Raw genomic sequence first — 24,999 nt, 5'->3', positions numbered from 1 at the left:
ACTGGAACTGTGGGCTGATGGCTGCGGTGAGTGGGAGGAGGCTGCGCCGGTGTTCGCTGACACTTCCTATCTCCTGGAACGCACGCAGCCAAAGTGATGTTGTCACTTCTGGAAGGGATTTAGCCAATAGGCATTGAGGGAACTATGAATGCCAACATGTACTGTGACATACTGAAGCAGAGCATAATCCCCCTCCCTTCGTGGACTGAGCCGCAGGGCAGTATTTCAACATGATCACGACCCCAAACACACTTCAAAATCCACCACTGCCTTGCTAAAGAAGCTGAGGGTAAAGGTGATGGACTGGTCAAGCATGTCTCCAGACCTAAACACTATTGAGCATCTGTGGGGCATCCTCAAATGGGAGATGGAGGAGCGCAAGGTCTCTAACATCCACCAGCTCAGTGATGTCGTCATGGAGGAGTGGAAGAGGACTCCAGTGGCGACCTGTGAAGCTCTGGTGAACTTCATGCCCAAGAGGGTTAAGGCAGTGCTGGAAAATAATGGTGGCCACACAAAATATTGACACTTTGGGCCCAATTTGACATTTTCACTTAGGGGTGTACTCGCTTTTGTTGCCAGCAGTTTAGACATTAATGGCTGTGTGTTGAGTTAATTTGAGGGGACAGCAAATTTACACTGTTATACAAGCTGTACACTCACTAGTATAATTTCTTCAGTGTTGTCACATGAAAAGACATAATAAAATACTTAAAAAATGCGAAGGGTGTACTCACTTTTGTGAGATACTGTGTATGTTTGTGTATGTATATATAGGGCCAGATTCACGTACCTCGGCGCATCATTAGGCGGGCGTAGCGCATCGCAGTTACACTACGCCGTTGAAACTTCGAGAGGCCAGCAGCCTATTCAGCAAGCAAATGTGCGCTGCGATGCGCCATCGTAACGTAAATTAGACGGCGTAAGCCAACGTAATTCAAATTGGGAAGGAGGTGGGCGTGATCCATTTAAATGAAGCGTGACCCCATGCAAATGAAGGGCTGAACGAACGGCGCATGCGCCGTCACGTGATAGCATGACCCGCGTCTCACTGCGCATGTGCACAACTTTGCCTATCGTATTCCCCGCGATAAGCCGGCCCACTGCTGATGCCCCAGGGTTTAAATACGCCCAGACATGCGCCCGTCCAGCGCAAAAGTACACCTGCAGGTTTGTTTGTTTCGGTGTGGGTACTTTTGGCTGTTTTGGTTCTGAAAATCATGGCTGAAGATGCAGCTGCAAAAGTAAGGAGGCTCAAAAATTTCTCCAGACAGGAGAGGGCCATAATAATTGATGCCATGGTAAGGTACAACAAGTACCTCCATGGTTCTGAAAGTGGCTCTACCAGCAAGGTCCGGAAGGATCAGATCCTTGCGGAGATTGCAGCAGAGGTCAATGCCCTTGGTCATGAGGAACGGACCCCTGAAAAAATTGCCAAAAAGATTAATGACCTGCGGCGTCTTGTGAAGGAGAAGGTGGCCAAGATAAAGAAGCACAGAAGGGGCACCGGAGGTGGACCAGCCCTGAATATATCCCTGACACCTGATGAGGAGGTAATAGCCAGGTGCTTGGAGAAGGAGCAGGTGGAGGGCCTGGAGGGATATGATTCGGTTGATCCGCCCTTGAGGACAGGTGAGTGTGTTTTATCTTTTATCTGGTGTGTAGCATGTGGGGGGGGGGAGGGAATATGTGACAAGTGTGTGGGTCCTCCAACATGTGAATGTTTTGTGTCATCCACAGATGACCAGGATGAAGCGGGCCCATCCTCGGCTGCTGGACGACCAACCCCATCCCAGGATACCAGTGTCCACACCTCTCCTTTAGAGGAAGTGGAGGAGGAGCACGGGGACCTGGAGGATGGAATTTACCTGGGGGACGAGACCACCATCCCGGGAGCCTCCCATACCTCCACCTCCATAGGGGATAGCCCCCCAAGACCCTCCTCCAATGTGGGAACCCCCCCAAGACCCTCCTCCAATGTGGGAACCCCCCTAAGGGCCTCCGACCTTTTGGGAAGCCCCTCCTCCACAAGGGAAGTACCCCCAAGGGCCTCCCCATACAGTCGTCCCGAAGCCACACCTGCACCCAGGAAGGCTTCTAGGAAGTCAAGGGGTGATCTAGACACCCTCGAAGAAACATTAGCGAGGGACCAGGCCAGGCAGACCCAGCATGTCGGTTCCGTGGCATCTGACATGCACCGGATGGCAGCCAGCCTGGCCTCCATGCAGCAGACCCAGGCTGCTTACACTGCCGCCATCACAGAAAATGTGCAGGAGGTCAGTGTTAATAGCACTGCCCTGGTGACCTGCGTGAGGTACCTGGAGGTCACAAATACAGGCCTTGTGGCAGAAGTGAGGAGCCTGGCAGTGGCCATACAGGCCAATACAGCAGCCATTGAGGCGGTGGGGACTCAGACCAATGCGGTCCTCACCCGCATAGCCATGGCTTTAGAGGGAATCCAGGCAGCCAGGGAGAGACCAGGGGATGTTCATCCTCCCACTGACCCACCCCCCCCACCCGTGGCTGCCCCCAGGCAACAGAGGGCCAGGAGCCTTGGCACTAGGCGGAGTCCGCGTCAGGCCAAATGAGTGCCATTTTGACCCAACATTTTTATGTACTCGATATGAGTCTTATTTTGATTTTGTATACTCAAGTTGAGTCTTATATTTATTTTGTATACTCAAGTTGAGTCTTATATTTATTTTGGGGTAAATTAATATACAGCAACATAATTGGAGCCTTGACGTGGCGTTGCTGCTCCCAAGTACCGCACGGTGTACTTCGGTCTAATCCAATTTAATGGGGTTGTGGGGGGGGGGGTGTTAGGGACCACAGTGGTGTGCATGCATGCATTCTCATTGTGACATGTTTCATGTGCGTGTTGAACGTGAAAATAAGCCTACCACGAGGCATCTCCGGACTGCTCTTCCCTCAGCAGACGGGGTAGCCTCGGTTATGGGGGGAAGGTCTGGTTCGGGGGTCAGGTCATCACGTAGGTCAATCTGCAGGCCCTTTCTCATGGCGTAGTTGTGCAGAATGCAACATGCTCCGATGATCTGGCACACAAAGTCTGGGGCATACAACAGGGTACCCCCAGACCTATCTAGGCATCGGAACCGGGACTTCATGAGGCCAAACGTGCGCTCCACCACTGCACGGGTACGAATGTGGGCCTCATTGTATCTTCTCTCTCCTGGTGTTTGTGGATTCCGGAAAGGGGTCATGAGATGGGGTCCAAGGGCATATGCAGAGTCACCTGGAAGGGAAAAGACAGGAGGATGTTAGTCATGCATGTGCCCCTCGTGATGTCTGCATCATGGGGGGGGGACATACCTGACACCCATGTCACTCACCAAGCAGCCAGCTGTCCCCATACACGTTCTCTTCAAATTGTCTTGGGATGTCGCTTTGCCGGTAGATAAAGCGGTCATGGGTGGCCCCGGGGTGTTTGGCACGGACGTGCCATATCAGGCATTGAGCATCGGCTATTACCTGTACATTAATGGAATGCCAATTCTTCCTGTTACGGTACATGTGGTCTGCGTCACGGGGGGGCTGGAGTGCCACATGGGTACAATCTATGGCCCCGATGGTGCGTGGAAATCTGGCTATTTTGTAAAAATCAGTTCTTGCCTTCGCCTGCTGGACCTCCTGGGTGGGTCTGACAATGTGGTGTGACATCCGTCTCAGGATAGCGGGTACAACTTGGTGCACGCACCTGCTCATTGTGGATTGTGACATCCCAGCCAAATTTCCACTGGTTCTTTGAAAAGATCCACTGGCCAAAAAATGCAGGGTTGCCATGACCTTGAGCAGTGGCGGCACTGCTTGTGATCGATGTGTTGGGCTGGTGAGGTCATTCTGCAGGGATCGTACTATTTCCAGGATGGCTTCATTGTCAAATCGGAACAAGCGATACACCTCCGATTCCACTATGCCAAAGAGGTCCATGCGATCTCGGGGTACCCTCTCCTGTGCCCTCCTCCTCCTCCTACGTGCGCGTAGACGCAGTAGTGCTATGACCACGGCTGCCCCTGACATGTTGGCACACAGATGTGTTGTCCTGCAAGTGTTGTTGCTCAGCTCCTCTGTCACGCTGCTGCGGTTGCTGCTCTCCAGCTGACCTGTGCAAGTCTGTTGCAAAGTTACCCCTGCTTTTATGAGGGGTAACTTTAGACCAGGCGTGCAGCTTACGCGCACCGCGCGTAGCCTACGACGGACAAGCGTACGCTTGTGAATCGGCATTTCTCCCTCATTTGCATAACTGAATAGCAAATCAATGGGAACAAAGGATGCGCCCAGCCTAAATATGCGCCTAAGTTCCGCCGGCGGAGGATAGTTACGTTGGATGGGTGAAGACGATTTTCAACGCGTATGTGCTTCTGTGGGTACGGCGCATCGATACGACGGCGCACATTTACACTTACGCCGCGCGTTTCGAGATACACCATCGTATCTCTTTGTGAATCTGGCCCATAGAGTTGTGCTTATACACACACACAGACACAATAAACACACACAGTATACATACACACAGTATACATACACACAGAATACACACACAGTATACATACACACACTGAGAAGGTACTGGAGAGGATTTTTAGACCAAAAGGATGTCGGTAAGGGACATTTCAGAGACAGATTTTTTTTTCTGTTGAAAAGCCTGTGGCGTGCAAAACACAACCCAAAAACTCCACCCGGTGCAGAGAAAAATGTGCACACACATAGAGTGACATCACAAAAAACTGCGACAGGTGCATACGTCAGTGGTCCTCCGAAGAGGACCCGTCTCTGATCCCCCGGGGCGTTAGGCTCCTGACAGGGAAAAGAGTTACTGTGGTCCATACAGCCGAAGCCATATGGACCCATCTTGGTCCAGGCAGCCGAAGCCACAAGGACCCAACATCCTCGGAGGGACTGCCGAAACAGAACCCTCCTCGGTGAGGCTCCCCCGAAGGGAGACCCCATGAGAGCCGGCGAACTTAGCCAGAAGGCCGGGTCCACCAACTCCCAAGACTTTCAGAGGCAGGCCCCGAGGACCAGCACCCTACTCGCCACACATAAAGTGCCAAGCACCAAACAAAAAAAGTGACAAAACAAACAAACACGGGGTAAAATAAAAAAGGAAAGTGGGGAGAAGGAAGATGGGAGAGTGAGGTAAAGTGGCCGGCCCTCTGGCCAGGAAACAAAAATTCCTCTGGTCCTAGCCAAAAGGCCCGGCCCTAGAGGCAGGTGTGAAAAGTGTGTTGTGGAGATCCGTGACCTGAAGGTGCCACACGATGAGTGCCCCTCAAACACTTGTGCAATGTATGGCACCCCTGGACTGCCACTCCAGGGGCACAATCTCCACGGGCTTTTCAACGGTCCCTAGCCCCCGGTCCGGACCGGCAGCATCCTTCCCAGCCAGGAAGGTGGGAGAAGAGGTCGGGGAGAACCCACCTAAGCAGGCTCTACCCACAACCCCTATCTCTCCCACCTAATCACATTCTGGAAGTACTACCCGCTCCTTCCCGGTTAAAGGAGAAGCAAGGGTTCCCTCCAGAACAACTGACTGGGGCAGATACCGCCAAATCCAGGCCAACGGCCAGGGACCCGGCCTCTTGGCTTCGACCTCATGCCTCTCTGTCCCGATCAGAAGGCTTCCACCTTCACGCCAACAGGCTTAGCGTCCGCCGACTGCCATCCCTTTCCCCCTGCCACAGGGTACCGGGGACAGTCAGCTTAGCACCACCTATTGGCAACTGATAAGAACAGATACTACACTTGATCTTAGCCAAAAGGCCGAGAAGCGACATTTCAGGGACAGATGGGTAAGAAAACACAGATATTTACATACTGTCCCTGGTTTTACTGAGGCTGGCAACCCTGATGGGGCCCCCTAGTGGCATGGGGCCCTCGGGCAGTGCCTGAGAGTCCGAATGGTCAGTCCGCCCCTGGCTGTAGCCAATGACAAGCCGACTTGGCCTTGTGTTTTGGATCATTGTCATTTTGGAATGTCCAAGTACATCCCATGGGCAGCTTCCTGGCTGATGAATGCAAATGTTCCTCCAGTATTTTTTCATAACATGCTACATTCATCTTTCCATCAATTTTGACCAAATTTCCTGTGCATTTGTAGCTCACACATCCCCAAACCATCAGCAATCCACCTTCGTACCTTTCATCATAGGTCTTGTTGACTCCTCTCCAAATGTAGCGTTTATGGTTGTGGTCAAAAAGCTCAATTTTGGTCTCATCACTCCAAATGACTTTATGCCAGAAGGTTTGAGGCTTGTCTCTGTGCTGTTTGGCGTATTGTAAGCGGGGTACTTTGTGGCATTTGCGTAGTAATGGCTTTCTTCTGGCGACTCGACCATGCAGCCCATCTTTCTTCAAGTGCCTCCTTATTTTTCATCTTGAAACAGCCACACCACATGTTTTCAGAGAGTCCTGTATTTCACCTGAAGTTATTTGTGAGATTTTCTTTGCATCCCGAACAATTTTCCTGGCAGTTGTGGCTGAAATTTTAGTTGGTCAACTTGACCGTGGTTTGGTTTTAACAGAACCCCTCATTTTCCACTTCTTGGTTAGAGTTTGAACACTGATGATTGGCATTCCTTCAATTCCTTGGATATCTTTTTATATCTCTTTCCTGTTTTATACAGTTCAACTACTTTTTCCTGCAGATCCTTTGATAATCCCTGTGCTTTCCCCATGACTCAGAATCCAAAAACGTCAGTGCAGCACTGGATGAAAGATGCAAGGGTCTGTCAGTAGTCCAGAAACGCCTTGACCTTTCATACACACACCAGGGCCATCTTTAAGGCAGGGCAAAAGGCCCTGTCATTGTTGTGGGGCCCAAATCAGTTGTCTCATACTTGCCAACTATCCCAGTTTAAATTCCCTTGTCCCTTGAAGTTTTATGCCGCATACACACGAACATTTTTCGGCATAAAAAAAAGACGTTTTTCGGCATGTAGAAAAAACGAAGTTTTTCCAACTTCATCATTAAAACGACGCTGACACCCGCAATCACATAGAGACCAATGTATGTCCCTTTTTCATCCGTAAACGGATGGATGAAAAAGCAGACATACGGTCCGCACGTCTGAAACGGGCCTTATAGCGCACACATCCAAGAATGACATTTATCCTGCAAGGCTAGTTAAAAACACCTGAACATATTAAAAAAAATACGGGGGTTTTGTCACACTATGGTCATATAGTGCTAAGCCCACTTACTGCGACAAAGTACCCCGAATTAGTGGGTCCTACCCTAGTAATAGAATGAAAGATCCTGCGTCTCAACCATGGGAGCCAAACTCCTCCACTTTTGCAGCAGGTTTCTGATCTTCACAAACACTTGCAACATGTCTGCAGCAATAAGATCTTCTCTAGCATATCTGTAGTTGCTGAATATTAAACAACCTTTGATGCTTTCAGGGGCCACAGATGAGGCACCCTATACGTCAAAGTTTAACTATCACAGGTGTGCATACTTAAACTTAAGTTTGTAAATTAGTACTTACCGGTACACTTTCAACATATACTTAGAGCATTCTCAACCTGGCCCCTGTGTGTAGGCAGGTGCAGTCTACTTTCTCCACTGCAGGTTGCGGTCAACTGCAGCGTCATTGCAGAGGGAGAGGGAGAGGGAGTCAAGGGCATCATGGTTCCTCTATGGTTTCCTGGGTCACTCTGGAGGCCATCTTGGATCAGGCAGAATCTATTAAAGACCTTGGCTCCCAAACTTGGCATGCATTTTCCAGTGTGAATAATGTGTAATGTGGTCACCCATCTGGTATGGACAATGATTAGCAGTAGGGAGAGGTTCCAGATGAGTAGGGATATAGACATGCCATCCTTCCTGGAGACCTCCCCATTTGGGTACAGACTGGCCAAGCTGAATTCTGCCCCTCAAGACAGATGCTGTTGACACGTTAGGCCTGCTCTGCTACACAGTGCTGTTACATGCTGTGAGTGTTCCCAATCAGACACCTTCCCACAGGGTTTGTTGTGAAATATTGAATTCTACATTATTACAAATTCTGTTCTGTGCAACTGAATTGTGAGTGTTTTACTGTCGCTATACCTTGCTGCACCTCCCCAAAAATGGAACCCTAAGATTCCTCCAGAGGTTGCTAGTGATTCCTGAAGCTGTGGCTGATTTACCTCTCATCTGATGGTGTCTGCAGAATTCCAGATCCAGTGCCACCTGGCAGAGCCATCTGTACAGCGGTGGCCGGTCCATAAAGGGTGCAAGGGCGCCACCCCCCTAATTTCCATGCAGGGTGCCAGACTCATAGGCCCAGATTCTCAAAAGAGATACGACGGCGCATCTCCAGATACGCCGTCGTATCTCTGCGTAGCGCCGTCGTATCTATGCGACTGATTCTTAGAATCACTTACGCATAGATATCCATTAGATCCGACAGGCGTAAGTCTCTTACGCCATCGGATCTTAACTGCAATTTTTTTTTTGCCCGCTAGGTGGCGCTTTCGTCGATTTCCCCGTCTAGTATGCAAATTAGCTAGATACGCGAATTCCAGAACGTACGCGCGGCCGACGCAGTAAAGTTACGACGTTTACGTTAGGCTTTTCCCGGCGTAAAGTTGCCCCTGGGTCTATGAGGTGCAGCCAATGTTAAGTATGGCCGTCGTTCCCGCGTCGAAAATTTAAAAATTTACGTTGTTTGCGTAAGTCGTCCGTGAATGGGGCTGGACATCATTTACGTTCACGTCGAAACCAATGACGTCCTTGCGGCGCACACTGAGATATTTTATGGACGGCGCATGCGCAGTTTGCGCAGTTCGTTCGGCGCGGGGACACGCTTTATTTAAATGAAACACGCCCCCTACCTCTTGTGATATTAGCGAATCAATATTCGCTATTGTCTTCTGACTTCTCCTCCCAGCCAATCAGGACAGGAGGTGGATCTTAAAGAGGTAGTAAAGTCTTCCTCTTTAATTGTACCTACAGGTAAGCATAGAGTAAGGCTTACCTGTAGATACTGTAAATATCTCCTACATTTGCACCGTTTAGGGTATATTTACTATATACGATGCCACCGACGTCATCGGTGCATGTGCACTGAAGGAATGGCCCTCTCGTGCAGTTTCTTCAGGGCCCGCGCCGTACAAGAGTGATGTCTTCGTGGCTCCGGCCAATCACAAACTCGGAAGTAACCCTAGGAAAGATGTCAGTCCTGTCAGCAGTGTGCCAGCCTCGATTCAGGGCCTTGTTTCATAATAAACTAGGTAAGTAGTATTTCATAGTAGTAGTATTTCATAATAATCTAACTTATTATGCCTTCGTCTTGCAGGTTGTTTTTTTTTTTGGAGGTTTACAACCTCTTTAGGATCGCATTAGCTGGGAGAAGAAGCTGGGGATGCCACGACCATGGATGGGGTGAGTGTGGACCTTGCAGGGGGTTTGTTTGTCGTTTTCCCCAAAAATTGAGCACCAGCCACCACTGAAGCTGTTTGACAAAACATATCTATTTAGCTGTTTGTGAGGATGGCATTCTGACCAGGGCCGGATTCCAGACAAGGCCAACAAAGCCAGGCCTCGGAGCGGCAGTGGGTGCAGGGGCGGCACTGTGGCTGAGGGGTGAGGACACTTTCACCACTTTCATTTCGGGAGTTCCCCCCTGTCATGTCACGGATGGTGAGAGGAGAGAAAACTGAGGGAAGAGGTGGTGAGCACCCCCCCAGTTCTCAATGTCATATTCGGCTATTCGGCAGCAGCACTCCCCCCCCCCCCCCCCGCTTCTCAGTGTTTTGCCAAAAAAGTCCCCCGGCGGATAATGTCCCCCCTGTACTGCGCAGGCGGGGGCAGCAAAGGGAGTAAATCCGGGCCTGATTCTGACCAGTGACCACCACTGTTAGGGCCCTTTCACACGTACGGACCATATGTCCGCATTTTCATCCGTCCGTTGCGGATGAAAACGGGACATACATGGGTCCCTATGTGATTACGGGTGTCAGCGGATGACCATCCGCTAACATCCGTAATTTGTCCGCCTCCGCAAAGATCCACATTTTCGGACGGAAGAAAACCCTATTTTTCTTTCGTTTGCCGGATCAGATAAACACGGACATACGGTCCGTGTTCATCCGATTCCCTATAGGGGAGAGCGGAGGAAAGACAGGGCGGTCCCTGCACACTGTGCAGGGACCGCCCTGTCAGCTCCCAGCTCAGCGGGGATTTTACGGAGGATCCCCGCTAAACTGTATGGACACACGGAGGCAAATCATTACTGATCCGCCCCGTGTGAAAGGGCCCTAAGTGGGGCATCTTTCTAACTCGCCAACAATGTAATGGGCGTTATTCCCACTGAGCCCGACCAATGAATTTTTAGCAGGGGTTCCCCAAGATCTGAACATTATTTCATGGGTTCCTCTGTAGTAAAAGGTTTGTGAAAGGCTGACTTTGAGCAATTACAGATTTGGGTAATACATTTTAACAATCCCGTCTACTGTAAGGGAGGCTGGGAAAGAAACAGCTGATTATATGGGACCAATCCCAGAGGCACAGTCTGCACAGCTGTGGAATGTATCCACATACCCAGCTTTCCCCGTAATCCCCTATGAAAACTCCACTGGGTTTCTTAATACAACTTTGATTAGTGTGCTGTAATAAAGAAGGTCTTTCTTTTAAATTCCTTGCAGATCACAGACTAGAAATAGGTCACAGGCTGTGCCACAGTGCACAATGGGCCCTTCTCCTAGGGGGCGGAGGGAACAGTAATAATAAAGGACAGCAACATGAAAGGCAGGATGACAAATGACGGCGTAGTATGGGGACAAATTTTAAAAAGAAGCTCATTCCTATGGGTCCATTTACATCACACCACCAGCCTAACACAGCAACACTGGCCACATACGCCCCTGTCACACCCTCCTAGGGGAGCCCGGGAGGTAACTAAAGTTCACATCGCTATGGGAAAAGAATAACACAGAGGGATTAATATTGTACATCCAGACTAGGAAGAAATCTGTTTCACACTAGAACTCGGTTAGAACATTTTGTCTATACAGATACTGCCACCGAGAAAGTGAGCCAAAGGTCTATGCTTTCATTTATTTTATGATAAAAAAAATGTGACATTTAACGTTTCCTTGACTTCAGGCAGACATAACAATTTTAAAGATTAAAATACGCCTGGCTTGAGATAAGGGGACTGCCATTGCTGACCCCCTTTTTGAAAATGTTCATTAACTGGCTGTCATACTAACTAAAGCTGAACTCCAAGTAGAGATAAAATACAAGAAATGATTCTGCTCTGTGGTCATTAACCACTTAACCCCCAGACCATATTGCTGGTCAAAGACCAGAGCACTTTTTGCGATTCGGCACTGCGTCGCTTTAACTGACAATTGCGCGGTCGTGCAACGTGGCTCCCAAACAAAATTGGCTTCCTTTTTTTCCCCACAAATAGAGCTTTCTTTGGGTGGTATTTGATCACCTCTGCGGTTTTTAGTGTTTGCGCTATAAACAAAAATAAAGCGACAATTTTGAAAAAAATCTATATTTTTTACTTTTTGCCATAATAAATATCCCCCAAAAATATATATATAAAAAAAAAATTTTCCTCAGTTTAGGCTGATACGTATTCTTCTACATATTTTTGGGTTAAAAAAAATCGCAATAAACGTTAATTGATTGGTTTGCGCAAAAGTTAAAGCATTTACAAAATAGGGGGTATTTTTATGGCATTTTTATTAATATTTTTTTTTGTACTAGTAATGGCGGCGAGCAGCGATTTTTTTTCGGTACTGCGACATGATGGCGGACACTTCGGACACTTTTGACACATTTTTGGGACCATTGGCATTTTTATAGCGATCAGTGCTATAAAAATCCATTGGATTACTATAAAAATGCCACTGGCAGGGAAGGGGTTAACACTAGGGGGCGGAGAAGGGGTTAAGTATGTTCCTTGGGTGTGTTCTAACTGTAGGGGGGGTGGACTGACTGAGGGAAATTACTAATCTTCTGTTCATACGTTGTATGAGCAGAAGATCAGCATTTCTCTCCCTGACAGGACCGGGAGCTGTGTGTTTACACACACACAGCTCCCGGTCCTTGCTCTGTAACGAGCGATCGCGTGTGCCCGGCGGTGATCGCGCCCACCGGGCACGCGCACGGGAGTCGGGGGAGAGTGTGAGAGCCGACGTATAGCTACGGGCTCTCGCGCAGGGGAGCCGGCCTGCCGCTGTATAACTGCGGCGACAGGTCGGCAAGCAGTTAATACAAAATTTAAAGCCTAATAAAAAAAAATATATATATATATATATATATATATATATATATATATATATTTTTTTTTTTACAGTAAAAATAAATGAAGTGTGCCACACCTATGGCTGATGCAACATTCTTTAAGCCTCTGGTCACACTGGTGCGATTAATATGTTCAAATCGCCATGACAAGTCGCACCCAATTGTCGACAATGGAACTGCTCAAATCGGTGCGACAACGATTTTTCAAAAACAGGATTTTTATAACAGCTTACCTGTAAAATCCTTTTCTTGGAGTACATCACGGGACACAGAGCAGCCATAGTAATTACTATGTGGGTTATACGCCACCTATAGGTGAATGGACACTGGCACACCCAAAAGACAGGAAGTCTCCCTCTATAAAACCCCTCCAATACAGGAAGTACCTCCGTTTTTGTAGCAAAGCAATATATATCCCAATAAGAGGGGAGGGACCTCTGTGTCCCGTGATGTACTCCAAGAAAAGGATGTTACAGGTAAGCTGTTATAAAAAATACTATTTTCTTTTTTTTACATCACGGGACACGGAGCAGCCATAGTAATTACTATGTGGGATGTCCCAAAGCAATGCCTCTGAGAGGAGGGAGACCTTGAGACACTGGTAAAAAAAAAACGGAGGTACTTCCTGTATGGGAGGGGCTATATAGAGGGGGACTTCCTGTCTTTTGGGTGTGCCAGTGTCCATTCACCTATAGGTGGCGTATAACCTACATAGTAATTACTATGGCTGCTCTGTGTCCCATGATGTACGATAAAGAAATGTAATTCCTGCACTACTTTTTTTCGATATCAGGTGTGACTTGACATAGACATCTGTGCATGAAATCCCACAGATGTCAGCCAAGTAGCACCTGATGTCGCACTGACATGCGGCTTTGAAATAGTGCGATTTCAAGTGAAGTCGCATGATTCCAAAGTCGGATTTGGTGTGACCGGGGGCTAAACCTTTTAGGTCCCTTTTTACATGGGCGTTCTGATCAGATCCGCCTGTCACTATTTCAAATGAACCTGATCAGAAGCTCCATCTGAGTCTATAGGCAGGCCATTGGTGTGTGCAGCCTATTATGTAAGGGTGTGCACCCCAGAGCACACAAACACACATGCGTGTATACATTGGTGTGCACAGCCTATTGCATTAAGGTGTGCGCTCCAAATCACAAACACACATGCGTGTATATCAGCAGAGCAGTGGACGGTTTCAGTAGAGAAGAGATTGGTGGGGGGCTTTGGTGAAATATCAAGAGTCTTAAGAGACCCCTGATAGCTCACTTTTGAAACAGAGAAAGGGACTGAGGACAATGATTTCCCTGTAAAATCTTCAGAATTTACTAGTATAGTAAACAAGGCCCATAGGGCTGAAACGCGTTTACCTCTGCTGTCTGTTAGGCCGGGTACTCACGAGCAAACGTGTACGGTGAAACCGGTCCGTCGGACCGTTTTCACCGTACATGCCTGCCAGAGGGCTTCTGTACGATGGTTGTACTAACCATCGTACAGAAGTCCGCGAGTAAACACTACGCGGGGCGTGTCCGCGTCGTCGCCGCGACGATGACACGGCGATGGCGCGGCGACGTGGGCGGGCCTGCCATTTAAAGGCTTCCACGCATGCGTCAAAGTCATTCGACGCATGCGAGGGACGGCGGGCGCTCGGACATGTACGGTAGGTCTGTACTGACGACCGTACATGTCCGAGCGGGCAGGATTCCAGCGGACGGTTTTAAAACACGTCCAAGAATATTTGCCCGCTGGGAAAAGGCCCGGCGGGCAAATGTTTGCTGGAATTCGGCCCGCTCGCGCCTACACACGACCGAACATATATGCTGAAACTGGCCCGCGGACCAGTTTCAGCATACATGTTTGGTCGTGTGTACGGGGCCTTACTGTGTCTTTTATGGAGAAACAATAAATTCTGAAGATTTTAAAGCGCAAGCAAGAAGTTGCAGACTTTGGGCTGGATTCACGTAGCTCGGCGCATCTTTATACCGGCGTAGCGCATCTCATATGCGCTACGCCGACGTAACTCAGTGAGGCAAGAACAGTATTCACAAAGCACTTACGCCAACGTTGCGCCGGCGTAACGTAAATTGTCCGGCGTAAGCCCGCCTAATTCAAAGTAGGAAGGAAGTGGGCGTGATCCATTTAAATGAAGCTTGACCCCATGCAAATGATGGGTCGAACGAACGGCGCATGCGCGCCCATGGTCAGAATCACGTCGAATTTACTCCCTAAAATACAACGGCTCAATGCCTATGACGTGAACGTAACCTACGCCCAGCCTCATTCACGTACGACTTACGTAAACGACTTAAAATGCGACGGCTGTTCCGTCGTCCATACCTTTGCATGGGTTGTGCCTCCCTATAGGTGTTTTAACTATACGCCGGACGTACGCCTTACGTAAACGGCGTATACTTATGCGACGGGCGCAAGTACGTTCGTGAATCGGCGTATCTCGGTCATTTGCATATTCGATGCGTAAATCAATGGAAGACTTACGTCGGTCAGATGAAGCCACATTTCAGGCGTATCTTGCATTGAGACTCAGGCGCATAGATACGACGGCGCATCTGTGCACTTACGCGGCGTATCTACACATACGTCGGCGTAAGTGTTACCTGAATCCAGCCCTTTGTCTTTTCATTATTGCCATTGCAGCTGTGCGACTGCCTTTCCACACCCAGATAGCAAGATTTCTTATCTTATTTTATCCCCAGCATCCAATCAGACAGCAGCATGGAAAGTTCTGTATATACACTGTTTTTTGTTTTTTTTTAACAGAAGGTCCCAATGTCACTAATAACTCTTCAACTGGCCCTACACTTTAGATTCAGGTTGTACAAATTCCATACAATTGTCTTTGAAATTATCAAAATCAATATGGGGATAAATCCAAATAACCTATCCAATTGGTATCCAATCAGGCAAGCCCTTGATTGTAGATCTAATGGAGATTGTACAACCAGATTGTATGGCCAGCTTTACAAAACCCTAAGGCCGCGTACACACGGTCGTTCCAAACCGATGAGAATGGTCCGACGGGCCATTTCCATCGGTTCCAAAAACTGATCGGGTCAGAACGCGGTGACGTAAAACACACGACGTGCTGAAAAAAACGAAGTTCAATGCTTCCAAGCATGCGTCGACTTGATTCTGAGCATGCGCGGGTTTTGAACCAATTCTTTCTGTACTAACCATCGGTTTGGACCGATCGGGCAGTGGTCCATCGGTTCGATTTTAAAGCATGTTTTAAAATTTTGGACCAAAGGACAACAGACCGATGGGCCATACACATGGTCGGTTTGGACCGATGAAACTGGACTTAAGGCCGTTTTCATTGGTTTGGACCGACCGTGTGTACGCGGCCTAACTGGCTTACCCTACTGTCTTCCACATGCATGTGTACACATATTTGAAAGCATCACTAGAAAACCTTTCTAAGCAAATTTTGGTGACTACTTATCACAACAATTGGCTAATATCAAACCGTTAGCTAATATAATATAGAAATAAAGAAATTAGAGACAGTTGTTTAATTACCTATAACTGGGGCGATGTAACAAAAAGTGGATTTAAGAGTGTTTTTTAGAAAACCAAAATTAAAGGCTGACTTCTTATTCTGCAAATGTTAGTTATCTGGCTGTTATGTGGCTTTGTGACATGGTGCATTATCCTCCTGGAAGTTGCCATCAGAAGATGGGTATACTATAGTCATAAAGGGGTGGACATGGTCAGTGACAATACTAAAGTAGGCTGCGGCATTTAAACAATGCTCAATTGGTACTAAGGGGCCCAAAGTGTGCCAAGAAAATAACCCCCACACCATTACACCACCACCAGCCTGATCCGTTGATACAAGGCAGGATGGATCCATGCTTTCATGTTGTTTACGCCAAATTCTGCTCCTTTAATATGAATGTGGCAGCTGAAATCGAGACTCATCAGACCAGGCAACATTTTTCCGATCTTCTTTTGCCCAATTTTGGTGAGCCTGTGCGAATTGTAGCTCTAGTTTCCTGTTCTTAGCTGACAGGAGCGGCAGCCAGTGTGGTCTGCTGCTGTAGCACATCTGCTTCAAGGTTCGATGTGCTGTGCATTCAGAGATTGTATTCTGCATACCTTGGTTGTAACGGATGGTTATTTAAGTTACTGTTGCCTTTCTATCATCTTGAACGAGTCTGCCCATTCTCCTCTGACCTCAACAAGGCATTTTTGTCCACACAACTGCCGCCCATTGGATATTTAGGCCCAGATTCACAAAGAGTTACACCGGCGTATCAGTAGATACGCCGACGTAACTCGGAATCTAAGCCCGTCGTAAGTTTAAGTGTATGCTCAAACTGAGATACACTTAAACCTAGCTAAGATACGACGGCCTGTGCCGTCGTATCTTGGGGTGCAATTTTCCCGCTGGCCGCTAGGTGGCGCTTCCGTTGATTTCGGCGTAGAATATGTAAATGACTAGATACGCCGATTCACGAACGTACGCTTGCCCTTCGCAGTAAAGATACGCCGTTTCCGTAAGAGGTATGCTGGCGTAACGATAAACATGCCCCCTTGGTGGCGTAGCCAATGTTAAGTATGGCCGTCGTTCCCGCGTCGAAATTTGAAAATTTTACGTCGTTTGCGTAAGTTGTCCGTGAATGGGGCTGGACGTAATTTACGTTCACATCGAAACCAATACGTCCCTGCGGCGTACTTTGGAGCAATGCACACTGGGATATGTACACGGACGGCGCATGCGCCGTTCGTAAAAAACGTCAATCATGTCGGGTCACCACCCATTTACATAAAACATGCCCCCCCATCCTCATTTGAATTAGGAGGCAAGTGCTTTGTGAATACAGCACTTGCCTCTCTGACTTACGGCGGCGTAGCGTAAATACAATACGCTACGCCGCCGTAATAATGCGCCGGACTACGTGAATCCGGCCCTAATCTTTTTCGGACCATTCTCTGTAAACCCGAGAGATGGCTGTGTGCGAAAATACCAGTAGATTAGCAGTTTTTGAAATACTCATACCAGCCTGTCTGGGACCAACAACCATGCCACATTCAAAAGGCACTTAAATTCCTTTTATTCCCCATTCTGAAGCTCGGATTGAACTTTAGCAAGTTGTCTTCACCACGTCTAGATGCCTAAATGCATTGAGTTGCTGCCATGTGATTGGCTGATTAGCTATTTGTGTTACAGAGCAATTGAACAGGTGTACCTAATAAAGTGGCCGGTCGGTCAGTGTATATAGTGAGAGAAGGGGGAGTCACTGGTGAAAAATAATAATAAAAAAATAAATTAAAAAAAAGCTGATTTATACTCAACTCCCTCTCTCGTGTGTAAAAATGAAAAAAAGATCAAATGATCAGCTCTCTGGACTAAATACAAAAATGTTCCTTTATTACATTATATATCAAAGTTAAAACCACACCAAAAACACCACCCATTCATAAACACACCTTAAAAACATGTGCCTGCCTCTTTTAACCACTTAAGCCCCGGACCTTTAGGCAGCTAAATGCCCAGGCCAGGTTTTGCGATTCGGCACTGCGTCGCTTTAACAGACAATTGCGCGGTCGTGCGATGTGGCTCCCAAACAAAATTGGCGTCCTTTTTTCCCCACAAATAGAGCTTTCTTTTGGTGGTATTTGATCACCTCTGCGGTTTTTATTTTTTACGCTATAAACAAAAATAGAGCGACAATTTTGAAAAAAATGCAATATTTTTTACTTTTTGTTATAATAAATATCCCCCAAAAACATATCTAAAAAAATATTTTTCCCTCAGTTTAGGCCGATACGTATTCTTCGACCTATTTTTAGTAAAAAAAAACGCAATAAGCGTTTATCGATTGGTTTGCGCAAAATTTATAACGTTTACAAAATAGGGGATAGTTTTATTGCATTTTTATTCATTATTTTTTTTACTACTAATGGCGGCGATCAGCGATTTTTTTCGTGACTGCGACATTATGGCGGACACTTCGCACAATTTTGACACATTTTTGGGACCATTGTCATTTTCACAGCAAAAAATGCATTTAAATTGCATTGTTTATTGTGAAAATTACAGTTGCAGTTTGGGAGTTAACCACAGGGGGCGCTGTAGGAGTTAGGGTTCACCTAGTGTGTGTTTACAACTGTAGGGGGGTGTGGCTGTAGGACTGACGTCATCGATCGAGTCTCCCTTATATAAGGGATCACTCGATCGATACGCTGCCACAGTGAAGCACGGGGAAGCCGTGTTTACATAAGGCTCTCCCCGTTCTTCAGCTCCGGGGAGCGATCGCGACGGAGCGGCTCCCCGAGGGAACCCGACCGCCGCATGTAGCGGGGGGGGGGGGTCACGATCGGACCCACCACCCGCTAGAAGGCAAGGACGTACATGTACGCCCATTTGCCTGTACGTGCCATTCTGTGGACGTACATATACATGCGGTGGTCGGGAAGTGGTTAAGAGGTGATCACCCCTACCCATAATATCTCATCCTGTATTATACTCTATTAATAAGGTTATAATGGTAGAAGTTTGGGTGATCCTGTGGTGATTTTCCAGATGGAAACACTCCCATGCACTGAGCCAGCCAATAAGCAAACAAGTTCAAGGAATATACACTATATTACCAATAGTATTGGGACACCTGCCTTTACATGCGCATAAACTTTAATGGCATCCCAGTCTTAGTCCATAGGGTTCAATATTGAGTTGACCGACCATTTTCAGCTATAACAGCTTCAACTCTTATGGGAAGGCTGTCCACAAGGTTTAGCAGTGTGTCTATGGGAATATTTGGCCATCCTTCCAAAAGCGCATTTGTGAGGTCAGGCGCCTATGTGGAACGAGAAGGCCTGTCTCCACTCTAAGTCTCCACTCTAATTCATCCCAAAGGTGTTATATTGGGTTGAGGTCAGGACTCTGTGCAGGCCAGTCACCCCAAACTCGCTCACCCATGTGTTTATGGACCTTGTTTGTGCACTGGTGCGCAGTCATGTTGGAACAGGAAGGGGCCATCCTCAAAATGTTCCCACAAAGTTGGGAGCATGAAATTGGCCAAAATGTCTTGGTATGCTGATGCCTTAAGAGTTCCCTTCACTGGAACTAAGGGGCCAAGCCCAACCCCTGAAAAACAACCCCACACCATAATGACACCATAATCACACCATAACCCCCCCTCCACCAAATAATTTGGACCAGTGCACAAAGCAAGGTCCAAAAAGACATGGATGAGTGAGTTTGGGGTGGAGGAACTAGACTGGCCAGATCGAACACCTTTGGGATAAATTAATGCGGAGACTGTGAGCCAGGCCTTCTTGTCCACATCAGTGCCTGACCTCACAAATGCGCTTCTGGAAGAATGGTCAAACATTCCCATAGACACACTCCAAAACCTTGTGGACAGTCTTCCAAGAAGATTTGAAGCTTTGATAGCTGCAAAGGGTGGGCCAACTCAATATTGAACCCTACGGGCTAAGACTGGGATGCCATTAAAGTTCATGTAAAGGCAAGTGTGCCAATACTCTTGGTAATATACTGTATATCCACTGAGGGTGCAATCCACAAAAGGTAAGCAGAATCCCAGAGTTTAATAATGTTATTTGCTGAAAAGCCCCCATATGGTACACTGATAATGCCCTCATAGGGCACTGTGGTCCAGAATATGTGTATTTCCTTCAAACAAATTCCTCGTACACATGACCGGTTTTCCCATGGGGAAAAACTGCCATGAGAGCTTTTGGCCAGGAAAAGCGGCCGTGTGTATGCTCCATCGCAGGAAAACAGACGGAAAAAAAATAGAACCAGCTCTCTTTTTTCCCGTCAGGATTCCCGGCGGTCTTTTTCCCGGCAGTTTTCCTATGTGAATAACTGCGATGGAGCATACACACGGCCGGGATTCCCGACTAAAGCTCCATCGCAGTTTTCCTGTCGGGAAAACCTCTTGTGTGTAGGAGGAAAAACTTACTGAGCAGGTTCTCGGTTTTCCCCTCGGGATTCCCGGCAGACTTTATACCGCCGGGAATCCCGTACGTGTGTACTAGGCAATAGTGATCCAGAACTGTTCTGTGCATTTTGATCTCATAGACTTCAAGTGATTTTGTGTGTTTTTGTGCAATTTTTTTTTACGCACCACAACCTCCTCTCTTCTCGCCTAGGAGCTAAAAAAAAATACACATGACAAAAATAAGCGTATATACATGCATAAAATGCCTGTAGAAAGTGCTTTTGAAAGGCACTTACTAGTAGGTAGATTCACGTACGGCGGCGCTTCTTTAGGTTGGCGTAGCGCATCTCATATACGCTACGTCGCCGTAAGTTAGAGAGGCAAGTACAGTATTCACAAAAAACTTGCGTCCTAAGTTACGGCGGCGTAGTGTAAATGGGCCAGCGTAAGCGCGCGTAATTCAAAGTAGGCTGTAGTGGGCGTCCGTGGACGTATCCCAGTGCGCATGCTCAAACTTACGTCGCAAATACTCAATGCTTTCGATGTGAACGTAACTGACGCTGAGCCCCATTCACGGACGACTTACGCAAACGACGTAAAACGGGGAATATTCGACGCTGATCCGACGTCCATACTTAACATTGGCTGCGCCATATTTTTGGTGGTTTATCTTTACGCCTGAAAACGCCTTACGTAAACGGCGTATCTTGCATGCGACTGGCGTGCGTATGTTTGTGAATAGGCGTATCTTGATCATTTGCATATTCTCGGCGTAAATCGACGTACACGCCCCTAGCGGCCAGCGTAAATATGCAGCTACGATACAACGGCGTAGGAGACTTACGCCGGTCGTATCTTAGCAACAGATAAGCGTATCTCAGATTGAGAATACGCTTATAGATATAGATTCGGACTTACGACGGCGTATCTACTGATACGCCGTCGTAAGTCTTTGTGAATCTAGCCCTAGGTGTGAAGCTCATGAGAGGAGCAGGCAGTGTTTTTGTAGTCCAAATCAGAAGTGAGTAGTCTAAGGTGACAACGCTACTCCTCCATAGATATGGTATAGTGATCGTTGTCACTCTAGGACGGGGATTAGGTTACCAACAGCTAATGCAGCTATCACAGGATTTGTAACATTGTTGTTATTGGGTTTAGATACACAGGGCACTCGCTCCACAATAATTCTGACTGCGACAAAACAGTCATCAGAATAAAACATTTTCATCACTATGAGTAGCCAGTAGTAGGAGTGTCTGGCTTTCCATTCACTTACTGCATAGCACAAGATCTCTCTATACAATAGGCGACACATTGAATAGATGAAAGGAGATAGTATTCCTATTATTAATAAAGAGAAGCAGGGGGTTTCCTCAGGAAGGGGGTTTTTGTGACTGGCTTAGTGCTATGTAAGGGATCACTCTGTGGAGTGCTATGAGGAGAAGTAGTGAAGAAGTTGGATGTTGCCAGTCTAGCACCTCCTCCTCCTGCTTTTCATTTGTGTGAAGATCAGACCACCTCATAAAGCCCCTGATAAATGCTGCAGGCTCCGGCTGCTGTCTCCTGCTTGTGGTGCTGAACTGAGTCAGCCATGAAGGAGATCCTGACTCTTCTACTAAGCTGCATCACTTGTAGAGTTCTGGGGTTAGAGAGCAGCCTTCATGTACAGGACTGTGCACTGCTCTCTGTCCAGGGACATCACACCCACTACCAGGTAACAGATGGCCAGGAGCTGGTGACCTCCACCTGGGGCACCAGGAGACAACTGGCATCATGTTCTGTGGAGCAGGATGAAGGGACAGTCAGTTCTTTCCTTACCCAGTGCAGCAGGCAAGATGATGTGTTGTACAGGAGCTATGGGGGCTTTGCTGAAGCCAGGATGGCTTGCTTATATTTCCTGCAATCAAATCAGCCTGGAAGGAGAATAGAATCAAATGATCAACATGCAAGAGTCAAGAGGGGCCTTACCTATCCAGGGACCCTGTGGTGTGGAGCTGGGAATATTGCAGACAAAGAAACTGATCTAGGTAAGAGCAAAGCTTGTACCAATTTCTAGATAACCTTTAGAGCAGTGTTTCTCAACTCCAGTCCTCAAGGCACCCAACAGGTCATGTTTTCAGGCTTTCCATTATTTTGCACAGGTGATTTGATCAGTTTCACTGCCTTAGAGCCGGTTCACACTGGGGTGACTCGTCAGGCGACTCAGCCGCCTGACAAGTCGCATCCCATTGTAGTCAATAGAACCGTTCTAATAGGAGCGACGCAAGACGACTTCGGAGGCGACTTGCATTGACTTCTATACAGAAGTCATTTTGCAGGTCGCCTTGCCGAGTCGCCCCCGAAGTCGTGTCGCCCTAGTGTGAACCGACTCTTAGTAGTTACCACAGCTGTTAAATCTGAGGAAAATCCTGAAAACATGACCTGTTGGGGCGCCTTGAGCAGTGCCGATCCTGACCTCCCTGGGGCCCTAAGCAAAATGACATGGCACATTAAATTTGAGAAGCGCGGGGGGGGGGGGGCGCTGCCGACAGTGACATGTCACATTAAAGAAAGTTGAGAAGCGGGAGGAGGGGGTGTTCTGCTGTCAGAAATTACATCTTACATTAAAGTGAGAAGCGGGGGGGGGGGTGCTGACTTCTTACCTCTTCTTCCATGCAGCCAGCGAGTTGAGAAGCGGGGTGAGGGGCCGAAAATGACTTCTCACCAGGCGGGGCCTCTAGTAATTTGGGGGGCCCTTCGCAGCTTTGCGGGGCCCTAAGCGGCTTGCATAGTGAGCCTATAGGGCGGATCGGCCCTGGCCTTGAGGACTGGAGTTGAGAAACACTGCTTTAGACAAGCCTTTGGTTCCTCCAGAGTTGCTATGGGTTCCTTGAGCAACGTCTGCCTCTCAGATGAGTAACCCCTGACATCAATGATCATTTTAGCCACCTGTAAGCTCCTGATGACCATGAAAAAAAAGAATATTAATCCCACAGACCAGTGAGTTGTATATATAGTAATTTTTTGCAGGGCTTCCCTGAGCCCAGGAACTTATTTTAAGGGTTCCCCCATGTTGAGAGGGTTCAGAAAGGCTGGACTAGACAGAACAATGACCTGGTAGATACATTAAAACCTTGAATTGCAAGCATAATTCATTCCAGAAATATGCTTGTAATCCAAAGCACTTGTATATCAAAGCAAATTTCTCCATAAGAAATAATGGAAACTCAAATGATTCGTTCCACAAGCATTTATTCATAGGTTCTTTCGTTTATAGTCCCTATAAAAATATTATAGCAATGTGATAGGATGTGTAACCATAAAATGTCCCTCCACAAATAGAAGCCTCCCTAAGGGGATTAGAAGCAAAATCCAGCAGGAGCTACAGAGTATAAGGGCCACTTCACACCTGACGCAGTTCCGTACGGTTTTGTGTGCATTTTTCTGCACTAAAAATGCATGCACAGTGTTTTCCACGTATGGCTCTAGTTCACACCATGCAGTCAGTTTCTGTTAGTTTCCGGTGCAGAAACTGACCGGAAATTGACTGCATGGTGTGAACTAGAGCCATTGGAATACATGGAAAACACTGTGGAAAAAAACGCACACGAAACTGCGTTTGGTGTGAACTGGCCCTAAAAGAGAAGAGAGGCGCCTCTAAGTGTAGCAATATGTTGCTAAATGTTGTACCTTCATTAAATGTAACCATATTGCTACACTAATGCCGCATACACGCAATCGGAAATTCCGACAAGAAAAGTTCGATGTGAGCATTTGGTCGGAAATTCCGATCGTGTGTAGGCCCCACCGGACTTTTTCTGTTGGAATTTCCGACAGCAAAAATTTGAGAGCTGGTTCTCAAATTTTCAGACAGGAAAAGTTCTTGTATGCAATTCCGACGCTCAAAAATTCGACGCATGTTTGGAATCATTGGACTTTATTTTTCTCGGCTCGTCGTAGTGTTGTACGTCACCGCGTTTGACGGTCGGAATTTTGTGTGACCGTGTGTATGCAACACAAGTTTGAGCCAAAATTCAGTCGAAAAAAAAATCCACGGTTTTCGGAATTTCCGATCGGGTGTACGCGGCATTAGAGGAGCCTCTTTTATACTCAGTTGTGACGTGACACTACTTGTATATCAAGACAACGCTTGTATATCAAGACAAAATGTATTTAAAAATGTTGCTTGTCTTGCAAAGCGCTCTGAAACCAAGTTACTCTCAAACCAAGGTTTTACTGTATATGAAGGTGGAAGAAGGTCCTAAGAATTCAGTGACTGCTGAATTCAGAAGGTTGACGCTTGGCAGGTCTAGGCAATTGATTTTTCAAAGGTAAAAGTAGAGCCGTTGTCCTTAGCAACCAAAGAATGTCCTTATGTCATTTCACCAAAGCAGAATAATTGGCTGATTACAACATATAGTCACCTGCATCAAAATCTAACAGTGCAAAACATTTTTTTACTTTTTTTTTTTTAATGATATTAAAGCTTTTATTTCTGATTTATTGAACCAGATAATAAGTATCCTTTACTAGTTTTTTGTTTTCCTCCAAGAACATTTGCCTGGATTTCTTTGGAAACACAAAAAGTGCTGAATCATAAAGTTTTGTTCTGCTGGAGAGCACACCCTCAGCATACCATGAAAGTGACAACACAAGAATTCCCTTTCACTGGCTTATTGGCAATCTCAGACAAACGCTTTTCAATGTTTCAGTGGGTGTCATTTAGGAACAGCTAGAAAAGCTAGAATTACTCATAGCAACCAGCTTTTGTCACAGGAGAATAGGATGGGGTGCTGAAGAAGGAACTGAAATTTTCCAATG

General features: G+C 47.2%; 1 protein-coding gene and 1 pseudogene across 1 annotated transcript in view; one reads left to right on the top strand and one right to left on the bottom strand.

Moving 5' to 3' along the window:
* Positions 1-5,665: 5,665 nt before the first annotated feature.
* On the bottom strand, positions 5,666-5,796 carry LOC120929949 (annotated as a pseudogene).
* Positions 5,797-21,636: 15,840 nt separating this feature from the next.
* PROCA1 (protein interacting with cyclin A1) overlaps positions 21,637-24,999 on the top strand; it is a 28,401-nt gene continuing 25,038 nt past the window's right edge. The window contains exon 1 of the mRNA XM_040338519.1: positions 21,637-22,226. Within this exon, the coding sequence (XP_040194453.1) occupies positions 21,791-22,226 (436 nt within the window). The 5' untranslated portion in view covers positions 21,637-21,790. The remainder of the gene's footprint in view (positions 22,227-24,999) is intronic.

Source organism: Rana temporaria, chromosome 2 (assembly GCF_905171775.1).
Source record: "Rana temporaria chromosome 2, aRanTem1.1, whole genome shotgun sequence".
Taxonomy (NCBI): Eukaryota; Metazoa; Chordata; class Amphibia; order Anura; family Ranidae; genus Rana; species Rana temporaria.
The sequence above is the reverse complement of the archived record's forward strand: the minus strand, read 5'-3'. Positions and strand labels throughout refer to the sequence as shown.